This window comes from Pristiophorus japonicus, chromosome 9, assembly GCF_044704955.1.
Source record: "Pristiophorus japonicus isolate sPriJap1 chromosome 9, sPriJap1.hap1, whole genome shotgun sequence".
Classification (NCBI taxonomy): domain Eukaryota; kingdom Metazoa; phylum Chordata; class Chondrichthyes; family Pristiophoridae; genus Pristiophorus; species Pristiophorus japonicus.
The window spans coordinates 222441169-222456442 of NC_091985.1; the positions used below are offsets into that span (position 1 = coordinate 222441169).

The window sequence follows — 15274 nt, forward strand, 5'->3', positions numbered from 1 at the left end:
CCCCCCCCTCACCACACGCTGTACCTTCATTCCTCTCTGATTCACAACACTCAGAAGAAATTCCTCCTCATCTCTGTCTTAAGGTTGAGGAGGTTGGGCCTCTACTCAATGGAATTCAGAAGAATGAGAGGTGATCTTATTGAAACGTATAAGATTATGAGGGGGCTTGACAAGGTGGATGCAGAGAGGATGTTTCCACTGATAGGGGAGACTAGAACTAGAGGGCATAATCTTAGAATAAGGGGCCACCCATTTAAAACTGAGATGAGGAGAAATTTCTTCTTTCGGGAGGTGGGGGGGGGGGGTTGTAAATCTGTGGAATTCACTGCCTCAGAGAGCTGTGGAAGCCGGGACATTGAATAAATTTAAGACAGAAATAGACAGTTTCTTAAACGATAAGGGGTAATGGGGATGTGAGCTGAGTCCATGATCGGATCAGCCATGATATTGAATGGCGGAGCAGGCTCGAGGGGCCGTATGGCCAACTCCTGCTCCCATTTCTTATGCTGTTAAATGGTCGACCCCTTATTCTGAGACTTTGATCACCAGGTCTAAACTTCTTCACTCAGGGTTTGTAAATCTTTGGAATTTTTTTTATCCCAGACGGCTGTGGATGCCCGGTTGTTGAGTTTATTCAAGACAGTTTATTCAAGACAGTTATCGATAGATTTCTGGATATTAAGGATGGGGATTGTGCAGGGAAGAGGAGTTGAGGTAGAAGATCAGCCATGATCTTATTGGATGGCGAAGCAGGCCTACACCTGCTCCTAATTCTGATGTTGTGAGCTGTGACGGATCGTTCTAATTCTCTGAACCCTCCGTCAGCCTTGTGTAAAAACCCTTCTGTCCTCCAGATGCTGCAGCCTCAGAAGATGGCGGGAGTCACGGATCCCTCCCAGAGGTCAGCCCTTACAGAGACTTCATCGACGCCAACATTCCTGTTCTTTCCCAGAATCCCTCGCTCTTCTGGCAACAGGCCCTCAACCAGCCCGACTCCTCGCCTGTCTGCCGGCAGGCCCAGGGGCTGCTGGGTAAGGACGGCACGCTCCCCCTCCCGTCAGAGAAGGTGCCGGAAGATTTCCGCCTCGTCGAGTGGACCAACAAGCCGCAGGTTGTCAGCGGGACTGAGGGGTAAATGACCTTCTGTTTCTGTCTCGGTGGGGGGCCTCGGGTGGAGTACTGTGTCCAATTCTGGGCAACACACTTTAGGAAGGATGTCAAGGCCTCGGAGATTGACCAGAATGGTACCAGGTGTGAGGGACTTCAGTGGTGTGGAGAGATAAGCTGGAATTGTTCTTCGAGCAAAGAGCATTAAGGGGAGATTCAATGGAGGTGTTCAAAACCGTGAGGGGTTTTGATCGAGTAAATAGGAAGAAGCTGTTTCTACTGACAGAAATACTTGCATTTATATAGCACCTTTCACGACCTTAGGACGTCCCAAAGCGCTTTACAGCCAATTAAGTACTTTTTTTTGGAGTGTTGTAATGTAGGGAAATGCGGCAGCCAATTTGGGCAAAGCAAGATCCCGCAAGCAGCAGTGTGATAACGACCAGATCACCTGTTTTTGGAAATTGAGGGATAAATATTGGCCCCAGGACACTGGGGAGAACTCACCTGCTCTTCTTCCAGTCGTGATCGTGGGATCTTTTGCATCCACCTGAGACTGGGCCTCTGTTTTAACATCGCATCTGAAAGACGACACCTCCAACAGTGCAGCACTCCTTCAGTACGGGCATCGGGAGTGTCGGCCCTGGATTATGGGGCTCGAATCTCTGGAGTGGGGGCTCGAACCCACAACCTTCTGACCCAGAGAGAGGGAGACTGACTGAGCCACGGCTGACGCATGTCAGGGTGGGGAGGGTAATGGTGGCAGTGGGCTGATTACTACTACTACAACAACTTGTATTTATATAGCACCTTTTAACGTCGTGAAACATCCCAAGGCGCTTCACAGGATTATTATGTAATAACAATTTGACACCGAGCCATATAAGTTGAAATTAGGGCTGTTGACCAAAAGCTGGGTCAAGGAGGGTCTTGCAGTAGGAACGAGGTGGAGAGGTTTAGGGAGGGAGTTCCAGAGCTCGGGGCCCAGGCAGCTGAAGGGCTGGACACCGATGGTGGAGCAATTATAATCAGGGATGGTCAAAAGTGCAGAATTAGAAGAAAGCAGACATCTCGGGGGTGTGGGGAGGGGGGCGGGGGGGGGGGGGGAGGGGGAGGTGGTGGTTGGGGAGCTGGAGGAGATTAGAGATAGGGAGGGCGAGGCAATGGAGGGATTTGAAAACGAGGATGAGAATTTTGAAATCGAGGCGTTCCTTAACCAGGAGCCAGTGTAGGTCAGCGAGCACAGAGGTGATGGGCGAGCGCGACTTGGTGCGAGTTAGGATACAGTCCGCCGAGTTTTGGATGATCTCAAGTTTACGTAGGGTAGAATGTGGGAGGCCAGCCAGGAGTGAGTTAGAATAGTCAAGTCTAGAGGTAACAAAGGCACGGATGAGGGTTTCAGCAGCGGATGAGCTGAGGCAGGGACAGAGACGGACGATGTTACGGAGGTGGAAATAGGCAGTCTTACAGGGGAGAAGAGTCCAAGATCTTGCCTTGTCTTTGCTCGCTGACCTTCCTTGTTCCTTCCTTTTCCTCAGCAAGGTGATGACAACTCCGACGGTGCCGCTGTGTGTGAGTATCTCGCCCGCTGGGCTGACGGCGGTCGTGGGCACCAGCGAGGGCTCCCTGCACATCCTGGACCTGGACAGTGGGCAGGTGGGTCTCCAGAAAACCCCCCTTGACGATGTCGGAGAGACACCCAACTCGTACAGATCCAATCCAATTCACTTCAGAGTGAAAATACCCGACTTAGTGAGGGCTCACTGTCCCAGCCAGCATGGGTTACTGAGCCCCACACACGGGGCAGCAAGAGCCCAGATTTCATTCTCCCACCCCACCCCACCCCATATATGCTGAGTTATCATCGTCATAGGTAGTCCCTCGAAGTCGAAGACTTGCTTCCACTCTAAAAGTGAGTTCTCAGGTGACTGTACAGTCCAATACGAGAATTACAGTCTCTGTCACAAGTGGCACAGGCAGACGTTGAAGGAAAGGGTAGGTGGGAGCCTGGTTTGCCGCACGCTCCTTCCGCTGCCTGTGCTTGATTTCTGCATGCTCTCGGCGATGAGACTCGAGGTGCTCAGCACGCTCCCGGATGCACTTCCTCCACTTAGGGCGGTCTTTGGCCATATCCCAGCTGGCGACGAGGGGGGCCAACAATTGGTACTGAGCCTCACACAGGGCAGGAAGCGCTCAATGCAAATTGCCTTTAATTGGATACATTTCTCTTACTCACTCCATGTGACACTCCATAAAATTCTACATCGGATGTACGGCACAGAAACAGGCCAGTCGGCTCAACCAGTCCATTCCGGTGTTTGTTTCACTCGAGTCTCCTTCCGTCTTTCCTCATCTAACACTATCAGCATAACCCTCTATTCCCTTCTCCCTCATGTTTGTCTAGCCTTCCCTTAAATGTATCTATAGTATTTGTTTCAACCACTCCCTGTGGTAGCGAGTTCCACACTCTCAGCACTCTCTGGGTAAAGGAGTTTCTTCTGAATTCTCTATTGGATTTCTTGGTGACTATCTTATATTGATGGCCTCTAGTTATGCTCTTCCCCACAAGTGGAAACATTCTCTCTCTATTCACTCTATCAAAACCTTTCATAATTTTAAAGACTTCTATCAGGTCACCCCTCAGTCGTCTTTTTTTCAAAAAAAAGAGATTTGGCCTGTTCATCCTTTCCGGATATGTATACCCTCGCATTTCTGGTATCATCCTTGTAAATCTCTCTGCACCCTCTCCAGCGCCTCTATATCCTTTTTATAATATGGTGACCAGAACTTGTGTGTGTGGTCTAACCAAGTTTTTGACACAAGTTTAGCATTACATCCCTACTTTTCAATTCTGTCCCTCTAGAAATAAACCCTAGTGCTTGGTTTGTTTTTTATGGCCTTGTTAACCTGTGTCACAACTTTGTGATTTGCGTATTTATACTCTGAGATCCCTTTGTTCCTCTACCCACCTAGACTCTCACCCTCCAAGTAATAAGTGACCTCTCTATTCTTCCTACCAAAATGTAATACCTCACATTTATCTGTGTTGAACTCCATATGTAGTTGCTAACTAACTCCTGCAGCCCCATAACCCACCCCCAAGATATCTGCGCTTCTCCAATTCTGGCCTCTTGTGCATCCATGATTTTAATTGCTCCACCATCGGTGGCTGTGCCTTCAGCTGCCTGGGCCCTAAGTTCTGGAACTCCCTCCCTGAACCTCGCTGCCTCTCGACCTCTCTTTCCTCCTTTGTAGTGTCAGCTGTGGCTCAGTGGGTAGTGCTCTCGCCTCTGACTCAGAGGTTGTGGGCTGAAGTCCAACTTGACCACCTGAATGGGCTGACACTCCAATGCAGCGATGAGGGAGCGCTGCACTGTAGGAGGAGCTGTCTTTCGGATGAGACAGTAAACCAAGGCCACGTCTGCTCTCTCTGTAAAAGATCCCATGGCACTATTTCGTAGAAGAGCAGGAAAGTTTTCCCTGGTGTCCTGGCCACTATTTATCCCTCAATCAACATAACAAAAAACAGATTATCTGGTCATTATCATATTGCTGTTTGTGGGATCTTGCTGTGCGTAAATTGGCTGCCGCGTTTCCCACATTACAATGACGACTACACTCCCAAAAAAAAAGTATTTCATTGGTTGTAAAGCACTTTGAGACGTCCGGTGGTTGTGAAAGCCGCTATATAAATCTTTTTAAAGATGCTCCTTAAAACCTATGATCAAACTTTTGGTCATATATCCTAATATCTCCTTATGTGGCTTGGTGTCCAATTTTGTTTGATTATGCTCCTGTGAAGCATATTGGAATGTTTTACTACGTTAAAGGCGCTATATAAATGCAAGTTGTTATGAGTTAATATACAATACCATATAAGGAGAACGTAATTGGCTTATCCCTTATCAATTACTTTAGTTTTCCTTGATTTAACAAGCTCTTTCTCCGTTGAGCTTACAATATAACTCCTTTACTTTGTTACCTTATCGGTAGTTTCACTCTTGTTGCATGTTCAACCAAGCGAAACCTTTCATTACAAGTTTGTCTCTCTTTCCTGTATCATTCGTACCAATTAAACCAAACCAAAGGATGATGTGTGGCCAGATATTTTCCATTGTGGAACTGACCGTTTCCCCATGCTGCTACCAAATAGAGACTTGCAGCACAGGAGGCCATTCGGCCCATCGTGTCTGTGCTGGTCCTTTGAACGAGTCGTTGTGTTTAGTCCCACTTTCTCGTTTTTTGTCTGTAACTCTGAAAGTTTCTCATCCTCAGGAACCATCCAACTCCCTTCAAATTATTAATGGAATCAGCTTCTACCCCTTTTCAGGTCGAGCGTTCCAGATCCCCACAATTCTGAGTGAAACATTTCTCCACATCTCCCTTCTCGATCTTTTCCCAATGATTTTAAATCTGTGGCCTCTGGTTCTTGACCCACTCAACAGAGGGAATTGCTTTTCTCCTCCTACTCTGAAACCGCTCATCACCTCAAAGCTCGATTAGGTCACTTCTTAACTTTCTTTCAAGGAGAACAGTCCGAACTTGTCCAACCTCTCCTCATAACTGGAGCCCTTCATCCCTGGAAACGTCGTGGTAACCCTCCTCTGTACCTTTTCTAAGGTTTTTACATCTTTCCTGAAGTGTGGTGACCCGAATAGTCCACAATACTCCAGCTGAGGCTTCACCAGCGATTTATAAAGTTTTAGCATGATCTCTTTCCATTTATATTCTATGCCTCTATTTATAAACCCAAGTAGCCCATGTGTTTTTTAAACTAACTTATTAACCAGTCCTGCCACCTTTTAAGGATTTGTGAATATGGACACCAAGGTGTCTCTGCTCATCTACACTTTTTTCAAAATGATTCCACTTATTGTATACTGTCTTTCCGTATTGGTCCTTCCCAAAGTGCATCACTTCACACTTCTCCGCATTGAACTCCATCTGCCCTGCTCCTGACCATTTCACCATCCTGTCTGTCATCCTGATGTCGACAACTATCCCCATCACGATCTACTATGTTCGCAAGTTTTGTATCATCTGCAAACTTTACAATGCTGCTCCCTACACCTGAGTCCAGGTGGATTATAAATGATTCAGAGTGCAGTGACAGATTTTTTAGCACTTGATCCTGAGACTGGCCGTTGCTGCAGGGTCAGCCCTGGTCGAATAGCCCAGTGCTACTTTACAACGACTTGTCCTTCCCTGTTCAACAGGCAACGGCTAAAGGTTAACATTACCACACCATGTGCACGTGTAAATGGCAACTTAATTTCAATATAGATCAGTGAGGTGGTGCATTTTGATAGAAAGAAGTAGGAGGCCACGTATTCCTTGGGAAAGAACTTTAAATGGGCTAGAGGAGCAAAGGCATCTAGAGGTACAGTTTCACAAATCACTACATGTTGCGATGCAGATTAATAAGGCCATAAAAAGCAAACAAAGTACTAGGGTTCATTTCTAGAGCCACAGAATTGAAAAGCAGGGAAGTAATAAGTTTGTATCATCCCTTCGTTACACCACACAAGAACATAAGAAATAGGAGCAGGAGTTGGCCATTTGGCCCCTCGAGCCTGCTCTGTCATTCAATGAGATCATGGCTGATCTGATCATGGACTTAGCTCCACTTCTCTGCCTGTTCCCCATAACCCTTTACTCCCTTATTGCTCAAAAATCTGTCTAGCTACGCCTTAAATATATTCAATGACCCAGCCTCCACAGCTCTCTGGGGTAGAGAATTACAAAGATTTACTACTCTGAGAAGAAATTTCTCCTCATCTCAGTTTTAAATGGGCGGCCCCTTATTCTGAGACTATGTCCCCCAGTTTTAGTTTCCCCTGTGTGGAAATATCCTCTTTGCATCCATCTTGTCGAGCAACCTCATCTTGTATGATTCTTCTGAACTCCAATGAGTATAGGCCCAACCTACTCAACCTATCTTCATAAGTCAACCCCCTCATCTCCAGAATCAACCTAGTGAATCTTCTCTGAACAGCCTCCAATGCAAGTATATCCTTAAATACGGAGACCAAAACTGTACGCAGTACTCCAGGTGTGGCCTTACCAATACCCTGTACAGTTGTAGCAGGATTTCTTTGCTTTTATGCTCTATCCTCTTTACAATAAAGGCTAACATTCTAGTTGCCTTCCTGATCACTTGCTGTACCTGCATACTAACGGTTTGTATTTCATGTACAAAGACCCCCAGGTCCCTCTCTACTGCAGCATTTTGCAATTTTTCTCCATTTAAATTATAATTTGCTTTTCTATTTTTTCTGCCAAAGTGAATACCCTCACATTTTCCCACATTATATCCCATCTGCCAAATTTTTGCTCACTCACTTAGCCTGTCTATATCCTTTTGCAGTTTTTTTTTTGTGTCCTCCTCACAATTTGCTTTCCCACCCATCTTTTTGTATCATCAGCAAACTTGGTTACATGACACTCAGTCCCTTCATCCAAGTCGTTAATATAGATTGAGGCCCCAGCACCGATCCCTGCGGCACCCCACTAGTTACTGTTTGCCAACCGGAAAATGACCCATTTATCCCCACTCTCTCTTTTCCGTTAGTTAGCCAATCCTCTATCCAGCTAATATATTACCCCCAACCCCGTGAGCTTTTATCTTGTGCAGTAACATTTTATGTGGCACCTTATCAAATGCCTTCTGGAAATCCAAATACACCACATCCACTGGTTCCCTTTATCCACCCTGCTCGTCACATCCTCAAAGAACTCCAGCAAATTTGTAATAGCATGATTTCCCTTTCACAAAACCATGCTGACTTTGCTTGATTGAATCATGCTTTTCTAAATGTCCTGCTACTGTTTCCTTAACAATGGACTTCAGCATTATCCTAAACACAGATGTTAGTCTAACTGGTCTATAGTTTCCTGCTTTTTGTCTGCCTCCTTTTTTTAATAGGGGCATTGCATTTGCAGTTTCCAATCCGCTGGGATCGCCCCAGAATCCAGGGAATTTTGATAGATCACAACCAGTGCATCCAATATCTCTGCAGCCACTTCTCTTAAAAGATCCTCGGATGTAAGCCATCAGGTCCAGGGGACTTGTCCGCCTTTAGTCCCATTATTTTACCGAGTACTACTACTTTAGTGATAGTGATTGTATTAAGTTCCTTTCTCCCTATAGCCCTTGATTATCCACTATTGGGATGCTTTTAGTGTCTTCTACTGTGAAGACCGATACAACATATTTGTTCAACATCTCTGCCATTTCCCTGTTCTCCATTATTAATTTCCCAGTCTCATCCTCCAGGGGACCAACATTTACTTTAGCCACTCTTCCTTTTTATGTACCTGTAGAAACTCTTACTATTTGTTTTTATATTTCGTGTTAGTTTACTTTCATAATCTATCTTCCCTCTCTTAATCATTTTTTTAGTCGTTCTTTGCTGGCTTTTAAAAGTTTCCCAATCCTCTCGCCTCCCATTAGTCTTGGCCACATTGTATGCCCTCCTTCTCAATTTGATACCATCCCTTATTTCCTTAGTTAGCCACGGATTGTTAGCCCTTCTCTTACAGTCTTTCCTTCTCATTGGGATATATTTTTGTTGCGAGTTATGAAATATCTCCTTAAATGTCTGTCACTGCTCATCAACCGTGCCATACTTTAATATAGTACTTGGAGTACTGTGCACAGTTTTGGTCTCCATATTATAAAAAAGGATATAGAGGCACTGGAGAAGGTGCAAAAAAGGTTCACAAGGGTGATACCAGAACTGAGAGGTTACAACTATCAGAACAGACTGAACAGGTTGAGGCTCTTTTCTCTAGAGAAGAGAAAGCTACCAAGTGACCTGATGGAGGTCTTTAAGTTTATGAAAAAGTTCTATAGGATAGACGTAGAGAAGATGTTTCCACTTGTGTGTGGTGTCCAAAACTAGGGGCCATAAATATAAGCTAGCCATTAATAAATCCAGTAGAGAATTCAGGAGAATTCTTTACACAGTGTGGTGAGATTGTGAAACTCTGGAGTAGGTTTTAAAAATTTGTTCAGGGGATGTGGGCCTCGCTGGCAAGACCAGCATTTATTGCCCATCCCTAATTGCCCTTGAGAATCACCACCTTGAACCGCTGCAGTCCATGTGTTGATGGTAGTTCCACAGTGCTATTAAGGAGAGAGCTCCAGGATTTTGACCGAGCGACAATGAAGGAACGGCGATATACTTCCAAGTCAGGATGGTGTGTAACTTGGAGGGGAACTTGCAGGTGGTGGTGTTCCCATGCACCTGCTGCCCTTGTCCTTCTAGGTGGTAGAGGTCGTGGGTTTGGGAGGTGCTGCCCAAGAAGCCTTGGCGTGTTGCTGCAGTGCATTTTAAGATGGTAAACACTGCAGCCACGGTGTGCCGGTGGTGGAGGGAGTGGATGTTTAAGGTGGTGGATGGGGTGCCAATCAAGCGGGCTGCTTTGTCCTGGATGGTGTCGAGCTTCTTGAGTGTTGTTGGAGCTGCACTCATCCAGGCAAGTGGAGAGTATTCCATCACACTCCTGCCTTATGCCTTATAGATGGTCGAAAGGATTTGGGGAGTCAGGAGGTGAGACACTCACTGCAGAATACCCAGCCTCTGACCTGCTCTTGTGGCTACAGTATTTATGTGGCTGGTCCAGTTAAGTTTCTGCTCACTGGTGACCCCCAGGATGTTGATGGGGGATTCGACGATGGTAATCCTGTTGAATGTCAAGGGTCGGTGGTTAGACTCCCATGTGTTGGTGTTGTATATGTAAACTTGTATTTACTCTGTACAGCCACCAGAGGGTTCATCCCCTGGAGTCCCAAGGGATCCCATAATCCCTTGGGAGTTCAGGTATTTAAAGAGGCTTCGCAGGTTGGAGAGGCACTCTGGAGATCTGCAATAAAAGACTACGGTCACACGTTACTTTGAGCACAGTGTTCAGTCTGACTCTTTCTCCATACACAACAACTGGCGACGAGATCCAATAGCGAACCCAAAGATGCAGAGAACAGTGAGCATCCTGGAGAAATTCTCGGAGGGAGATGATTGGGAAACTTTTGTGGAGCGACTCGACCAATACTTCGTGGCCAACGAGCTAGATGGGGAAGAGAGCACTGCGAAATGAAGGGAGATCCTCCTCACCGTCTGTGGGGCACCAACGTATGGCCTCATGAAGAATCTGCTCACTCCAGCGAAACCCACGGAGAAATCGTATAACGATTTGTGCACACTGGTCCAAGAGCATTTGAACCCGAAGGAAAGCGTTCTGATGGCGAGGTACCAGTTCTACACCTACAAAAGGTCTGAAGGCCAGGAAGTGGTGAGTTATGTCGCCGAGCTAAGACGCCTTGCAGGACATTGCGAATTTGAAGGACATTTAGAGCACATGCTCAGAGACTTTTTCATACTTGGCATTGGCCACGAAACCATACTTTGCAAACTTTTGACTGTAGAGACCCCAAACTTGAGCAAGGCCTTAGCGATAGCCCAGGCGTTCATTGCCACCAGTGACAATATGAAGCAAATATCTCAGCACACAAGTGCTGCTACAAGTACTGTGAACAAAGTGATGTTTTTGAATTGTAACGTACAGGGCAGGTCACACATACCTGCAGCTGCACGTCCACAGATGTCTGAGTCCACTATCAAGGATGATTAATGCAAGGCCATTGACACCTTGTTGGCGTTGCGGGGGTGATCATCATTTCCATTCATGCCGATTTAAAGAGTACGTTTGCAAGGGCTGTGGAACAATGGGATACCTCCGAAGAGTGTGCAGGCGAGCTGCAAAGGCTATAAACATGCAAACCACCACGTTGCAGAGGGGGACAGATCCACGGAGGATCACGACGAACCAGCGCCTCAGATCGAGAAGTCAGAGGTACATGGGGTGCACACCACGAATTGTCCCCCGATAATGCTGAATGTTGAACTAAATGAACTCCATATGGAGCTGGACACGGGCGCGAGCCAGTCCATCATGGGCAAAAGGTTGTGGTGCAACAAAGCCTCAAGACCAGCCTTAACTCCAGTTCGCATGAAACTAAGAACTTAAACAAAAGAACTGATTCCTGTAATTGGCAGTGCTACCGTAAAGGTCTCCTACGATGGAGCGGTTCACAAGCTACCACTCTGGGTGGTACCGGGCGATGGTCCCACGCTGCTCGGCAGGAGCTGGCTGGGAAAGATACGCTGGAATTGGGATGACGTCCAAGCGTTATCCAGCGCCCACTGATGACACTTCGTGTGCCCAGGTCTTAAACAAATTTCCTTTGCTGTTCGACCCAGGCATCGAGAAATTCCAAGGAGCAAAAGTGCAGATCCACTTAATTCCGGGGGCGCGACCCATCCATCACAAGGCAAGAGCAGTACCATACATGATGAGAGAAAGGGTAGAGATCGAGCTAGACTGGCTGCAAAGAGAGGGCATCATTTCCCCGATCGAGTTCAATGAGTGGGCCAGTCCTATTGTCCCCGTCCTCAAGGGAGACGGCGCCGTCAGAATCTGTGGCGATTACAACATAACTATCAATCGTTTCTCCCTGCAGGAGCAATACCACTACCAAAGGCCGATGACCTCTTTGTAACGCTGGTGGGAGGAAAGGCGTTCACGAAGCTGGATCTGACTTCAGCCAACATGACGCAGGAACTGGAGGAATCATCGAAGGCCCTCACCTGCATCAACACACACACACAAAGGTCTTTTTGTTTATAACAGATGCCCGTTTGGAATCCGATCGGCGGCGGCGATATTTCAGAGAAACATGGAAAACCTACTGAAGTCGGTCCCCCACACTGTGGTCTTCCAGGACGACATCTTGGTCACAGGTCGGAACACAGTCGAGCACCTGCAGAATCTGTAGGAGGTTCTTAGTCGACTCAACCGCGTGGGGTTCAGGTTAAAACGTTCGAAGTTAGTTTTCATGGCACCTGAAGTGGAGTTCCTGGGAAGGAGGATTGCGGCGGATGGCATCAGGCCCACCAGTGCAAAGACTGAGGCAATTGAGAATGCACTGAGGCCACAGAACGTGATGCAGCTGTGGTTGTCTCTGGGACTCCTGAACTACTTTGGTAACTTCTTACCGGGTCTCAGCACACTGTTAGAACCACTGCATGTCTTGCTACGATAAAGGACAAATGGGTTTGGGGCAAAAGCCAAGAAAATGCCTTTTTGAAAGCGAGAAAATTGTTATGCTCAAACAAATTGCTTGTGTTGTATGATCCATGCAAGCATTTGGTACGAGCATGTAATGCGTCGTCGTATGGGCGTCGGGTGTGTATTGAAACAAGCTAATGATTTCGGAAACTGCAACCGGTTGCTTATGCACCCAGGAGTCTGTCGAAGGCTGAGAGAGCCTTGCAGCATGATTGAGAAAGAAACGTTAGCGTGTGTTTATGGTGTAAAGAAAATGCATCAATATCTGTTTGGGCTAAAATTCGAATTGGAAACTGACCATAAGCCACTTATATCCCTGTTTTCCCAGAATAAAGGGATAAATACCAATGCATCGGCCCGTATCCAGAGATGGGCGCTCACATTGTCCGCCACAACTACGCCATCCGCCACAGGCCAGGCACAGAAAACTGCGCCGATTCTCTCAGTAGTCTGCCATTACCCACCACGGGGGTGGAAATGGTGCAGCCCGCATATCTAGCCACGGTTATGGAAGCATTTGAGAGTGAAAATTTACCCGTCACTGCCCGGCAGATCAAAACCTGGACAAGCCAGGACCCCTTATTATCTCTAGTCAAAAGCTGTGTTCTTCCCAGGAACTGGTCCAGTGTCCCAGTGGAAATGCAGGAAGAGATAAAGCGTTCTAGCGATTCAAAGATGAAATGTCTATTCAGGCAGACTGCCTTCTGTGGGGCAATCGAGTAATGGTCCCCAAGAAGGTCAGAGACACCTTCATCAATGACCTCCACGGTACCCACCCAGGCACCAAAATGATGAAAGCGATAGCCAGATCCCACGTGTGGTGGCCCGGTATCGATGCGGGCTTAGAGCTCTGCATTCACAGATGTAATACATGCTCGCAGTTAAGCAATGTACCCAGGGAGGCGCTGCTAAGTTTATGGTCTTGGCCCTCCAAACCGGGGTCTTGGGTACACGTCGACTATGCAGGCCCGTTCCTGGGTAAAATGTTCCTTGTGGTTGTAGACGCGTACTCCATGTGGATTGAATGTGAGATTATGTCGGCTAGCACGTCCACTGCCACTACTGAAAGCTTGCGGGCCATGTTTGCCACTCACGGCTTACCCGATGTCCTGGTGAGCGACAACGGGCCATGTTTTACCAGTGCTGAGTTCAAAGAATTCATGACCCATAACAGATCAAACATGTCACATCTGCCCCGTTTAAATTAGCGTCCAATGGTCAAGCAGAGAGAGCAGTGCAAACCATCAAGCAAGGCTTGAAGAGGGTAACTGAAGGCTCACTGCAGACTCACTTATCCCGAGTTCTGCTTAGCTGCCTCACGAGACCCCACTCGCTCACTGGGATTCCACCTGCTGAACTGCTCATGAAAAGAGCACTTAAGACAAGGCTCTCGTTAGTTCACCTTGATCTACATGAACAAGTAGAGAGCAGGCAGCTTCAACAAAGTGCATACCATGATAGCGGAAAAGTGTCACGCGAGATTGAAATCAATGATCCTGTATTTGTATTCAATTATGAACAAGGTCCCAAGTGGCTTCCCGGCACTGTCGTGGCCAAAGAGGAGAGCAGGGTGTTTCGGGTCAAACTTTCAAATGGACTCATTCACAGGAAACACTTGGACCAAATCAAACTCAGATTTACGGACTACCCTGAGCTACCCACCTTGGACCCTACCTTTTTTGATCCCCCAACATACACATCAATGGCAACCGGCACCACGGTTGACCACGGAGCAGAACCCATCATCTACAGCAGCCGAGCAGGGCTCAACAAATGATTCAACAACACCAGCTTTCACACCGAGATGATCAACCAGGGCAAGGAGAGCCCCAGATCGACTCACATTGTAAATAGTTACACTATTGAATTTGCGGGGGGGAGGGGGAGGAGAGTGTTGTTATATATGTAGACTTGTAGTTACTCTGTACAGCCACCAGAGGGCTCATCCCCTGGAGTCCCAAAGGATCCCATAATCCCTTGGGAGACAGGTATTTAAGTATGCTTCACAGGTTGGGGAGGCGTTCTGGAGACCTGCAATAAAAGACTATGGTCACACTTTACTTTGAGCTCAGTGTTCAGTCTGACTCTTTCTCCACACACAACAGTTGGAGATAGTCATTGTCTGGCATCAGTTTGTGGAGGAGAGGGAGAGATAGGAACTGACCTGATTTTTCTTCAATGGATGTCTCCCTCTTCCCATACAGGAAGTGAGGTCGCTGGCGAGCGGCTGTGATGGGATCTCGGACTGCGTGTTCCTGGACGAGAGCACGCTCTGCGCCACGTCCTTCAACGGCAAGATTGAGGTGTGGAGCCTCGCTGACGGCTGCAGGTAGGAGGGGGAGGGGAGACCCTCTGGGCAGGGGGTCGGGTGGAGCACAAATGGCAAACAGGACCCGCCCCATTCCCAGTAACTCCAGACGGTTCGGGGGAGGGAGGGAGGGAGGGGGTGGGTGGTGCGTGGGCAGAATGTTGTCAATGGTCAGACCCTACCTGGAGTAAGTGCATCAGTTGTGGCAGCTTACCTTGGGAAGGATATACTGAGCTTGGCAGCCCAGATTCTCCAGAATGACACAGGGGCTAACAGGGTTAAATTATGAGGACAGGTTGAATGGACCAGGCTTGTATTCGCTTGAGTTTAGAAGATCGAGGGAAGATCTAATTGAGGTGTTTAAGATGGTTAAATAAGTTCACTAGGTAGATAGAGAGGAATTAGTGATCAGAACAAGGGGGCACAAGCTTAAAATTGTAGCTCAGCCATTGAGGGGTGATGTCAGGAACCGTTGCTTCACACAAAGCATAGTGGGGATATGGAACTCTGTCCCCAACAAAGCTGATGAGGCTGGGGGTTGAATGAAATTTTCAAAACTGAGCTCGACAGGTTTTGGTTAGGCAAAGGTATTACGGGTAATGGAATGAAGACAGGTAAATGGAGTTAACCGACAGATCAGGAATGATATAATTGAATGGCGGAACAGGCTCGAGGGGCTGAATGACGACTCATAACAAGAAATAGGAGCAAGAGTTAGTCATTTGGCCC

The 15274-nt window shown here is 47.3% G+C and overlaps 1 protein-coding gene and 1 pseudogene across 1 annotated transcript in view; one reads left to right on the forward strand and one right to left on the reverse strand.

Moving 5' to 3' along the window:
- The window catches only part of LOC139274159 (zinc finger protein 850-like), a 360216-nt pseudogene that overhangs the window by 202467 nt on the left and 142475 nt on the right, over positions 1-15274 (reverse strand).
- The window catches only part of LOC139272895 (telomerase protein component 1-like), a 76980-nt gene that overhangs the window by 22367 nt on the left and 39339 nt on the right, over positions 1-15274 (forward strand). Inside the window, exons 14-16 of the mRNA XM_070888997.1 lie at positions 855-1131; positions 2646-2763; positions 14442-14566. Of these exons, the coding sequence (XP_070745098.1) occupies positions 855-1131; positions 2646-2763; positions 14442-14566 (520 nt within the window). The remainder of the gene's footprint in view (positions 1-854; positions 1132-2645; positions 2764-14441; positions 14567-15274) is intronic.